Source organism: Anopheles bellator, chromosome 1, assembly GCF_943735745.2.
Source record: "Anopheles bellator chromosome 1, idAnoBellAS_SP24_06.2, whole genome shotgun sequence".
NCBI lineage: Eukaryota > Metazoa > Arthropoda > Insecta > Diptera > Culicidae > Anopheles > Anopheles bellator.
In genome coordinates this window covers 9565154-9578019 of record NC_071285.1, presented here as the reverse complement: position 1 = coordinate 9578019, position 12866 = coordinate 9565154, and the positions used below count along the sequence as shown (strand labels likewise).

Sequence of the window (12866 nt, the reverse complement as noted above, 5' to 3'; positions counted from 1 at the left end):
CAATTTATTTGCATTTCGGTCCACGATTGGCTTTAGTTCAATTCTACCCCAACGTTTGACAGATTCGTTCAATTGTTCCATCCCAAGAAATGATAAGTTTTGCTTCGTTATTGGTTCTTGCGGCGATAACGTTATCGTTAAACTTCGTACAAGCAAACTCTCTTGCTCCCGTAAGTAACAGTTATAGTTTTTAAGAATTTATTCTCAGAGTTGGCTGCTCTACTTTATTTTACATTTGCTTTGATTTAAATATTTAAACAACAGCAGCTAACCCCTGTAGTAACGCGTATTGAATTCAATAAAAACGAAAATTATGTTAACTATTCTTCACGTATCACTGGACCTATCTTCAACCAAACTGTTGATTTGTTTGTACAGATTCACCGAGAATTGAGAGATTTGAAGGTAAGAGAAGGTGTCTGTTGGAAATTATTTGCTCTTTATTAAGTTAAAGCTTTATCCTATATTTTTCATGATTCTCAGTTAACAGTGGCGTATCATGTTATCCCTAAAAATGGACCCGTTCCGAACGCACTCGTAAGCCGTTCGGTAGACTTCTGCCAATTCATAAAACGGACAACCATGGATCGTTTAATAAAGCTGTTGTACGACGGCGTAACACATGACACCAATTTTCCTACTCGATGTCCGATCCCAACCGGTGACTATTACCTCCGCAATATTAAACCTTACCGATTTAACATTCCTGGTTTTTTACCAGAATCAAAATTCCTGTTGAAACAACTGCTTTACTCTGGCCCAAATCGTAAGCCACTGAGCTTTATTTTAGTGTTTGGTAATATGATGCGTAAAGCAGACAAGATCAACTGACATTTAAAATATACTACGTACAGTGTGGAAAAAAAAATAAACAATGTGATGAGATGCACGATCGTCAAATAAACAAGTTGCACAATATTTATTATTATCAATACGGTTCAACCCGTTCCATAAAATGGTTCGTTCTGTTCAAAACGTATTGTTAAGTATTAACTGGGAGGCCACACGACGCGTAAAAACTAGCGGTTAATTAATTTGTAATGGCAAATCGTTTACGCTTCGTGTGGCAGCAAAAATATAAAAACGAAATGTCAAACGTGTTTACATTCGTGTTTTTGATCCGAGAAAGAGAAATAAAGTGATTTTTGAAATTGATTTTTTTTAATTTTGAAGTGATTTTGTTTTTTTTTATTTTGTTGCTGTACCAGCAAATAAGAACTTACATTACTTACAAAGCGTATGCAAACAGTGTATACGGTTGGATTTTCGGTCGGCCGACCCATAAACGTTTTGACAGAAGCGCAGCTGTTTGGCATTAATCTGTAATGCCAAAAACATTACGTTACGCATCGTTTGTCCCCGCAGTAATGAAGTAATTCAAGATAATTTCGACTTTCATCAAATACAATACGACAAAGGTAATAAAGTAAACTGTAGATTAATCAACAAACATTATCCATCCAACCATCCAACAAACATCAACATAATCAATTTTTAAAATTACAGTTTAAGTCCAGCAAATCCTATAACTTTGTATAGTTTATTATATTTATTCTCACTGGGCGGGCACATGAACCGTAATTCTTACCGTAAAAACGGCAGATCGTTTACGTTTCGTGTGGCAGGTTTAAAATATAAATATCGTCATTGATGTGTTCCTCCATGATTAAAAATTCTTTTACTTTATCCGTTTATGGTTAACTAAGTTTATGTTTTTTCGCTGACTATAACCAAATGAGCAAAAACTAATTTTAGGGTCACTGCTATGTATTGCCCGAATGAACTTGTTTTTTAAATTATTCTCTCGAGAAGCTTTTCTAGCGTGGTTTGCCCTATCTTGTCTGAAACATTTATGCCGCGCTTCCAAAGCATCTTCTCCCAGACAACCTAAAATTCTTAAATCGCGATCAACTAAAATTCTTGTTATTATGAAATATCCGTGCTAAAAAATGCTCAAAATAATAATAATGCCAACTCGGATAGCTCCCATCTCATTTAGGTGCAATTATAAAAGTTTGAAAGGCTTTTAATGAAGTCATTTACTATACGACTTTTTAAAAACAAAACCATTAGCCCACTTTAGCTATCAACAGCGATAACGATAACAACGATTTTGTCATTTCGTTTAGTTATGATTAGTGAGATTCGTCACACGGTTTCAATGTAATACCTGTCATTAATTCCTTCATTTTGAAAAACCCTTTCAATTTATTTGCATTTCGGTCCACGATTGGCTTTTATTTCAATTCTACCCCAACGTTTGATAGATTCGTTCAATTTTTACATCCCAAGAAATGATGAGTTTTGCTTCGTTATTGGTTCTTTCGGCGATGACGTTATCGCTAGACTTCGTACAAGCAAACTCTCTTGCTCCTGTAAGTAATAATTATAGTTTATAAGCATTTGTTCTAACAGTTGGCTTTACTACACTATTTTAAATTTGCTTTGTTTTTAATATTTAACCAACAATAGCTAATCCCTGTAGTAACGCGTGTTGAATTTTTCAAAAATGAAAAATTTGTTAATGTTTCGTCACGTATCACTGGACCTGCCATGAACCAAACTATTGATTTGTTTGTACAGAGTTACCGAGAGGTGAGAGATGTAAAGGTAAGAGAAGGATTTTATTGAAAAATGCTTGCTCTTTATTCAGTTAAAGCTTTATCCTAACTTTTCTAATGGTTATCAGCTAACAGTGGCGTATCATGTTATTTCTAAAAATGGATCAGCTTCAAAAGCACTTGTAAGCCGTTCGGTAGACTTCTGCCAATTTTTAAAACGTACAACCATGGATCGTCTATTAAAGCTGTTGTACGACGCTACAACGCACGACAGCAACTTTCCCACTCGATGTCCGATCTCACCCGGTGATTATTACGTCTGCAATATTCGACCATCCGGACTTACTGTCCCTGGCTTTCTACCAGAATCAAAATTCCTGTTGAAAGGCCAGTTTTGTTCTGGTCCAAATCGTAAGCCACTGAGCTTTATTTTAATATATGGTAAGATGATGCGTAAAGCAGACAACATCAACTAATGTATTAATAATATTAGTCAGCGAACTTCGTTTCGGTCAAAGTTGGTTTTAAAAAATAAAAGGATAAGTTCATTACATCCAATAGTTATTATTTAATCAATTCCCTATTTAACAGTCACCCGGTGTAGAGGTGTGTTTGGAGAACTACGGGGCGAAATGAACAGTGACACCAGTAAGCAGTGTAGGTGCAAAAATGATCAGTGAAAAGCACCGGATAAATTAGTTCCTCGTACCCGTGCCCATCGGAAACCAGCCAAGGCACCCTCTACAGCCCGAGTACCATATCGAGATGAGTTTTCTTCCCTTTCTTTTTTTCATTCTTTTAACTACCCAAACCCTAACAGCTGGGATAGAAGATCCCAGTTTTTGAAAATGTCCGCTGGCCCTACATGCACGGATGAATCTCCTCCCTTTGAGTTCTACCCAAAGAGGGAAAACCCTCCCCGTCGTTTTGGACCTTTATGTGGTACAGAGTTAAGGGCAGTTTGGAGTTAAAATACTTACGGGTCTATACTTTGAAAATCGTAATGTTGAACAGTCAATTTGGATCTCCTAGTTTTGCAGTTTTGGCAACATTACCTTGTTTTGACATCAGGTAAATGCGTTCAGGGCGAAAAAAAATGTAAATCGGTTTGCAACCGATCTTTGAAAGATTAGACTATATCAACTTTTGTACCTGAAAATGACGTTTTATGGGGATTATTATTTTTTTAATACCTGTTTGAGAAAACTGCTACAAAATCGCATCAAATGATTGTCGAAGCTTGTTTTTCGAAGATCGCAGTGCTTTGAGTGGTTCAACAAATTCAAATATGCCGATTTTGACTTTACAAGAAAAGAGCGTCGTAGGACTCCAAAAAAGCCCTTTCTGATGGCACCAGAAAGGTGTGATGCATCACAAGCTCTTGAAACCTGATGAAAACGTTAATTCAGATTGCTACTGACAACAAATGATCGATTTGAACCATGCATTGATCGAAAAACTACCAAAATGCCGTTTCTTGTATTCCGAATGGAGGCGCCAGGTGGGGCACAACGGCCACTAAAACTGGCGTCTCCATGGCACACAAAGCAAAACTGGTCCAGGATACTATCAAATCTGAAAAGAACCGATAATGAAAAACTGCAACCTTTTGTGACAGCGAAAACTATTATAAACTTCGCTGGACAAAATAATATACGCGTACGGGACACGCGTAGCGAAAAACAATATAACAAACTGCTCACGCTGAAAACCCTGGCCACCGGAAAACCCATTAACGTTGAACCACATGCAACACATGTCAATGTGTGATCTTTTGCAGAGAACTCGAGGGCATATCTGATGAAATAATCTAAACTGAATTAGCAAGTCAAAAAGTTACAAAAGTTTACTCTCAAACAAAGTTTACAAGCAACAAGAACAAACGCTCTTACAGCTCCCAAGCCGAGACGGAGTGCAGCCACTAGGATGTAGAAATGCATCCCGAGCCTACAGTGCTGGTCAAGAGACCAGCGTCGTCTTCCTCGGAAGGTGAGGGGAAAAGTCCAAGAAAATACAACAACACTTTCGCTTAGCAGTCGATTAATCGGTGCAGCGAGGCGGATGAGCTACGGAGGAGCCATAGCGGAAACTGTTACACGAAATTCGTTTTTATGGAAAACTAATGCGTGTTAAAAAATAAACCCATTAAAACCCAAACCCAGACAATGTTAATGACTGATGATAATTAAAAAATAAAGATTTCTTTTATTGGTTTCACCTCAGAATTTAAATTGTACTCGTCACTCGCCATTGCTACTGCAAACATTAGCGATCAACTAACATTCTTGTTATTATGAAATATCCGTGCTAAATATTACTCAGAATAATAACGCCAAGTCCGATCGCTCCCATCTCATTCAGGTGCAATTATAAAAGTTTGAAAGGCTTTTAATGAAGTCATTTACTACACGATTTTTAAAAACAAAACCATTAGTCTAGTTCTACTTCAGTTATCAACAACGATAACGGCTTTGTTATTTCGTTTTGTTACGATTAGTGAGATTCGTCACATGATTTCTGTTTACCTGTCTGTCTGTACCTGCCATTATTTACTTCATTTTGAAAAACCCTTTCAATTTATTTGCATTTCGGTCCACGATTGGCTTTAGTTCAATTCTACTCCAAAGTTTGATAGATTCGTTCAATTTTTCCATCCCAAGAAATGATAAGTTTGGCTTCGTTATTGGTTCTTTCGGCGATATCGTTAAACTTCGTACCAGCAAACTCTCTTGGTCCCGTAAGTAATAATTATAGTTCTAAAGCATTTTTTCTAACAGTTGGCTTCACTACACTATTTGACATTTGCTTTGTTTTAATATTTAAACAATAGCTAATCCCTGTAGTAACGCGTATAGAATTCAATAAAAACGAGAAGTTTGCTAATCTTTCATTACGTATCACCGGACCTATCAACAACCAATCTATTGATGTTTTTGTACTTATTCTGCGAGAACTGAGAGATGTAAAGGTAAGTGAAAAAAAAGGTTTGTAAAGGTAAGGAGATGTATAGGTAAAGGTAAAAAAAAATTGTTAAAGCTTTATCCTATATTTTTCATGATTCTCAGTTAACAGTGGCGTATCATGTCATCCCCAAAAATGGACCCGTTCCGAACGCATTCGTAAGCCGTTCTGTAGACTTCTGCCAATTCATGAAACGTACAACCATGGATCGTCTGTTAAAACTGGTGTACGACAGTACAACGCACGACAGCAACTTTCCTACTCGATGTCCGATCCCAATCGGTGATTATGATGTTCGCAATGTTCGACCTTTCGGATTTATTATCCCTGGTTTTCTACCAGAATCGAAATTCCTGTTGAAAGGCCAGTTTTACGCTGGTATAAATCGTACACCAGTGGTCTTTATTTTAGTGTATGGTAAGATGATGCGTAAAGCAGACAACATCAACTAATATAACTAGCCGATCAAACACTAACCGATCCAGCGAACTTCGCCCCCAAGTTGGCTTTTAAAAATAAAAGGAAACGTCGATTACATCCAATAGCTATTCTTTAATCGAAAAGTAGAATATTTTGCTTTGGTTACACTGAATATTGAAATCACTGAAATCATCGCGTTGATTGGAATGGCATTTATTAACGAACTGCTGAGTATATAATTTTTTAAGTCTTCTTTCAGGTGCCAGAAGAAACAAATGTGACAGTTTTCCAGGCACTGCTTCTTCGACTAATATTACATCTCAGAAATGCATAAGTTGTTCAGCGGCCATCTCACATAGTTTCTCCAGTCCCAGATGACGCGGCTGCAGTGCCATTATGTGTTCATAATGGTTGCCAGTATCAGTGAAATTGAGGTTAAATTGCAGAGGTACAAGACCGATTTGCTCATTAAAATACTTCATTGTTCATCTTACACTTCTTACATCGTACCGCCAAGCGCATATTGTAGCCATAACTTTGGAGCTTCCCTTTTCAAGGTTCCCGTTTTGCTGTCTAAAAGCGAACATGCTTGACATCACGTATTTCAAGTGAACCCAAATCGGATACTGTGTGATTGTCGTCGACGATAACAAAAAGATCTAAAGACCTTCGACGGTGTTTTATTATGGATTTATTGAACAATTAATTCTTTGTTACAAAGAATAAAATACAGCTTCCATATTTAACACCGATGCGTAGTAACATTTCTACTCTGGGCAAGATCGTGCAACGACACTTCTAAACAAAATCGTTGCTTGTTAACAGCAGTAATGACCGCCACAAAGCAGCTTTTGTACAGATTTTGCATACAATAGTAAATATTTCAATAAATACGGTGAAACGACACTATTTAATTGAGAGTGATGACTTGCCACATGATATCACTAAATTGACTTTATTTCACTTTTTAAAAAACATACCCGAGCCATCGACAAATCATTCAGGTTGAAAATCACGCATAATTTTGCTGCTTTTAATTGGAGCAGTTCATTAAAACAACTGAACATAACATAAACGATGGCTTCAAAAAGCTATTTATACACTAGCACCATGAGTTCCGATCGGTTTTCTAGTTTCGAAAATGTTACCGTAGACATCAACACTAATCAACCCAACACTAAGCTCCATCATGGAATTGTGTTCGTGGCCGACCCTACTTGCGATCATTTTAACAGCACACATAAGATCGTCCATGTGTTTTATTTCTGTAAGTGTATACATTTATTTTGTTCTTAAGCCAAATTGTAGTTTTCCAACCAACTAACAAACCACTCAAAGCTCGTCCCCTACATCACAAAAATTGAAACCAACAATCAATCGACCATGACATTTGTAACGATGAGCACCATCATTCGTCAAATAGGACCGATTACAAACCAAACCGTCGAATGGGAAATCAAAATATTGCGAGAAATCAAGGATTTGAAGGTAAGACTGTCACAAGCTTACCCTCCGTGAGGATAGTGGTATGGATATAACAGAATACGTTTTTCCTAATTTGCTTGCGCTTTTAGTACACAGCATCGTATTATAGCGAAGGAACTATGCGAAAACCCCTCCTTACTCGATCGGTGGATTTCTGTGCGTTTATGAAACGCCCATCCATTGATCGCCTCCTAAGGCTTATGTACGACATCGTCATGCGGGACACCAACCTACCCAAATGTCCTATGCCGCCAGGCACATATCACTTGAATAATATAAAGATATCGCATATAAAGGTTCCAGGTTTTCTGCCGGAAAGCAAATTTGTTTTAAAACATACGTTTACGACGGACCCAAATCGGAAGCTGTTCTACGATTCCATTTGGTACGGAAAGCTTATGCGTATTGTAGGTGATGGAACATAATAAACAGCAGCTAACATGAAGATGTGTCGCTGTAAAACATTTTAGTAATACACGAACATTTATTTTAACCATCAAAATATCATGGATCATAACCATGGAATAGACGCACATGCCCTGTTCAGCCTGCGGTACAGTCAATTAAACCGACACTACATTATTTTGCTGTGCTTCGTCAAACAACTTCGGAACGTGGCAAAATTTTTACCCACCTTTCTAGTTTTTAAATAGTTCTTTATGAAAGTATTATTGTTGCACTGTAGGCTGGAACATGAAGGTCCTTCGAGAAATAAAGGATAAGTGGGTGAGAAGAACGTTTTCAACTGTGATCATATTTCAAGCTAACGATAAAAACCGTTTCGAATAACTCTTGTTTGTTCGTTCAACGATGCACTGAGCTTTGGTTCACAAGAACGGAATAGCGGAATATCTGCGTCGAAAAATTCGGAGTTCTGAATTGATCGTGGAAAAATGGAAAAATATTAACATTACGTAATTAAGCTAAAGCCCGTTGCAGTGCATTTAAAACGGTAGGGAAAAAAATAATCTCTAGGTTGTTCCATGACCATCCTATTTGATTCCTATTTAGTTCAACTTTTATCGATTAACCTCTTATTTTGAGCACAACCAATTCATGTTGAGTTCAATGTTTATCTTCTCATATTTATCGATCGAAAAGATGCTGAAGCTATAAATACTGCGTTCCATCGGTGTCATTGCTCATTTAAAAAATGTACAAATTACCGGCACTACCACCCAGGCGAACGCCGCAGTGAGTGATGGTTATTTTAATAGTCATAATTCGCCTATACGGAACCGTTTCGCGCTATGCACCTATTGTGGAAAAGGTTGACCACACGATAAACTGCCAATACCTAAATGGTACCATCAAGATGCCGCCGTCAGCTTTTCTAGAAGTGTTGGTCCATAAGCCGATTCCACCGGCAGAGGCAAGTGTTTTCAACTAAATGTGTAATGGTTTGTGCTATGAAAAAAGTATTGATTCTGTCAAACAAACGTTCAATAGCTGAGCTACTCAACATCGGTCACCAGCCGTGTTATCGGTTCCCTCGATCAACCGTTTTTCAACAAAACGATTAATTTTTGCGATGTTCTGCGACATCCTCAATCATATCTTTTCATAAAAGATTTCTACGTCGAACTAACACGGTACGGATGCCTACCGACCCAGTGTCCCGCAGGTCAATCGCAGGATGTACGGGTTCTACAATAGCTCATTTAAACAGATGTCACTGCCGTCCTTTTTGCGGGGTTACGAATTTAGAACTGAAATCAATGGAAAGTTTGGACCAGAAAAGGATCAATGCCTGAATGTAGCCTCGACATTTCATTTGAAGCCATCTGAAACCCAATAATAATAAGAGAGATGCATGTGTCTGAAAAAGATGATATATTTTCTGTAAAAATTAAAATGTTACTTTTAATCCCTGCTCTTTGGTACACATGGTCCAGGCGGTAGTAGAACTACTATCCATAAACTTCCTGCTTCTTTATCGTACCGTACCACTGAGCACTGAAGGCGGGCTCAAGCTTTCGACCAAGGTAAAAATTAAGATCGAAGCGAAAGTTTGTTAGCGGCAGCTGGCTAGGTATCCGTAGCCCAGCATGGCTCGTGTTGAAGTAGTAGACACCGGGCTCAATGGGACATCGCTGAGGCATCACTCCGTTGTGGCTCACATCCTCGTAAAGCATGTGCAGTATCCGATCACTCATGGGACGCAGCAAGTAGCCGCAAAAGTTCATCGTTCGATTGTAGATCGGATACACGTAAGTTCCGTTGAGCATTGGGACGTAGTACCGAATCCCGACCTGTCGAACAGAAACGATTATTAAAACAGCTGGCAGGTCGGTTCCCGGTTTTCTACATACTCGCATATCGTTGATCGTTGCAAACGTTACGAAACTGAGATATGAGATATAGTTTCTACCATGGCGCGTGACATGGGCACTGACATTGGCCAGTTGAGGATTACTTACGACCTCCACACGTGAAACCTGCACGATCAACTGTAATAATGGTTTAGTAAATCATTATAATTTTATCGAATTAGTTGCAGGAATATTCACCCTTGAATCCAAGTTTTGAATAAAGACCCATGTCAACGCGAGCACCAGAAAGTATCTCCAAACAACGGCCATTGTGGGTCAGCAACTGATGCACATTTAGAACGCCGCGCTATTAGAAAGGAAATTTTAGCCACTTTCGTAAACAGTTTTGAAGGGTCGGACCCTAACCAGTGCCATGATTAACCGTCAAACATTTAGATGTGGAGATAAATCGAATTTTATTCGTACCGTAACGGTTCCGGTACCGGATTCATCCGTGATGAAACATTGACAACATCCACGCACCGGTGCACCTGCGTTAAATGATTATACCTATTTATCTGGCAAACGGCGGTTTGAAATCGCATTTTATTATCGTTTACAAAGTTTCACTTCAGAACCCGAATGGATGAAAATTACATTCACGTTGCGGTAATGAACCAGCGATTCATTTTGATTTCCTTTCCACGGTGGTAGACACCGAGCTCGATCAGGAACTCTCCGGACGGGACCACGCTCATCATCAGGTGTCTATCGTCAATCTCAAAGTTGCGCACCTCATAGTGACCGGTCGCGATGGGACATTGGGTGGTTAGGTTCGAGTGCTTTACCAGCTCCGACGCAATGTAGCGATCGAGCAGATTCCGGGACCGTCGTAGATCCTTGCCGCACAGTTGCTGCTTCCCGGTGTACATCATCTGATGGTACTTTCCGGCCATTCGCTTGCACAACCGCACGTCATACTAGCGAAGAATCACCGAAATACAGTTCCGAGCCGTAAGGAAGATTCCGGATCGCGCTTACCTCAACGTTCTTGTCCAGCACCTGTTTCAGGTCCAGATCGAAATCAATGGCGGTCGTCTTGTCCAACCGCCGCACACGTAAATCCACGTCCAGATACTTTGGGTCCCATTCGTCCGTATAGTTCGTAATGCGTACGGATCCGTCAATCGGCAGGACACCACAGGCACACACAAAGGCGATCAACAACCAGGTGACGGCAGCCATCTTCTGTTGGGCCTTGTTTTACCGCGGAACCACAAACGGCAAGCTTATATATGCTTGTCCATCGTTAGCTGAAACATTACTCCCATTAAACAGCGAAACGGTTTTCCGACGGGGCTCATTGCGCAAATGGCCGATCCGACGGCCTCATCAGATTTTCCTTCTTTTTATACTAAAAAAAATCACTCAATTTGTAAAGCGTGCTGAACCTTGTTATGGTAAGCAGATGGGTGATTAAATCCTTAAAAAACGCATACCTCGGCCCATCAATTTGAAGTAATGAACGTAAAACAAATGAGCCCCCCGCTACTAGCCGTAAATACTCAACGCCACCCGTAACCCGTAAGCGCATCCCATTGGAGTATTACTACAATTGTACCATACAATATTTAATACATAAAAAGGCACTTATTCCAACAAAAGTGAAGAGTCAATCCCCACAATTATATTAATATACAATTTCTGGATGCACTTTGAAATTTGGGCAGTCCAACAAAACCTGTAGAACAAACAAGGGTTAACAATAACTGTATCAAGAGTCATTCCAGCGGGACGCTGTTCTTTGCCAATTTCCCGTTTACGTAGCGTTTCGAGTGTTCGAATTAGGCAGCTTTACACTGAGCCGTAACTGATAGTTATGTGGCGGCGGTCTCCGAGTGCTGGCCATACTTTTCACTGCCTGATTACCTTCGGTCGTAACTACGGTGTGCAAAGAGTGACAAATAAAGCACCTTACCGAATGAAAGCCGACTACAGACGGGGTACTACACCCGTAGTCGTTCGATTTAACAGCATAATTACCATCAATGGCTTCCTCTTCTGACCTCGCCGGGCGCATCGACGATTGATGATCGAGAACTTTTGCCCACGTTTCGACGACGGCCGTCGTCGTTTGCGTTGGCCTTGTGGTTGTGCTACTGGCACTGAAATTGGCACCGAACTGGGCACCGGGGCCAGCGAACTGAATTACTCCCGATGAGCAGGACTCACCCAACGGTGGTTCATCAATTATCATTACCCGCCCAATGGCGGCAGCATCGGGTGGGGATCGTGTTTCGTTCGATAATGCACCCACCGGCGGATGGGGCTGTTGGCGGTGCCACAGATTTCGGCCTTCCTCCGACGGCTGATTGTTCTTCAAAATTAAACGATCACCCTCGGCAGTTTTATAGATGACTACCATTGACCCGGCACCATCCATTCGTCCTTTAACGATACCTCCATTGGACAGCTGCACCGCGTGCAGTGCCACATCCGGGCCCACATCGCATTTCAGTACCACCGCCAGCCGCGGCACCGTTGGGGGAAAAGAAAATTATAGAACGTCGAAGGTAATTAATGGAAACCGATTAGCAACACCAAATGGACACCATTTCTCTCGCATCCGTTTGCTTAGTGGAAAAGCTTGGAAACTCTCGGGACCAGTTTGGTTTGGCGAAACTCCTTAAGCCAACGAAAAAAAAAGTTGAGTCTCACCCAACGCCGAAAACCTACCTCCGGAACGATAGTTTCGCAAGAGAGGGACGAAGAGACAGTCGAGCGAAGCGAATTGAACGAAAGATCGCTAGAGTAACTCTCACTCCCGGAGGCGCTTTGCTGGAGTCTCGCCGAAACGGGCATTAGTTTGGGCTCGGGGGGCCTTTCGTATTTGGTAATTTTCCAGCCAAATGGGGCGATCATTTTCGGCGCTGAAAGAAACCCATCCATGTAAAAAGGGCGTCTCGCACAAGTACAAAGACAAAGAGGTATTTTACCAGACTTTTGAGTGCTTCGCTCGCGACACTCCTTTAGCGGATGGGGTCTTTTCGGATGTGAATTCGTCCTTTTCGGATGTTCATTGGGTTTTGGTGACACCGGCAACGATTGCCGATCATTCCGGACCGTATTTTCGGAAGGTTCTTTTGCATATCTCGCAATACCTTCGCGTTGATTTATTTTGTTTGCC

General features: G+C 40.4%; 1 protein-coding gene across 1 annotated transcript; it reads right to left on the bottom strand.

Annotated features, from left to right (window-relative positions):
* Window positions 1-10338: 10338 nt before the first annotated feature.
* LOC131205488 (uncharacterized) lies at window positions 10339-10924 on the bottom strand. The gene is made up of 2 exons (XM_058197605.1): window positions 10721-10924; window positions 10339-10659 (listed from the first exon to the last, which is right to left on the bottom strand). Exons 1-2 carry the CDS (start codon window positions 10922-10924, stop codon window positions 10339-10341), a joined length of 525 nt encoding a protein of 174 aa, XP_058053588.1.
* Window positions 10925-12866: the final 1942 nt, after the last annotated feature.

Coding starts and splice junctions, on each gene's coding strand:
- LOC131205488 (XM_058197605.1), bottom strand. CDS start 10,924: ATGGCTGCCGTCACCTGGTTGTTGATCGCCTTTGTGTGTGCCTGTGGT. Junction 10,660..10,720: donor TGCTGGACAAGAACGTTGAG/GTAAGCGCGATC, acceptor ATTCTTCGCTAG/TATGACGTGCGGTTGTGCAA.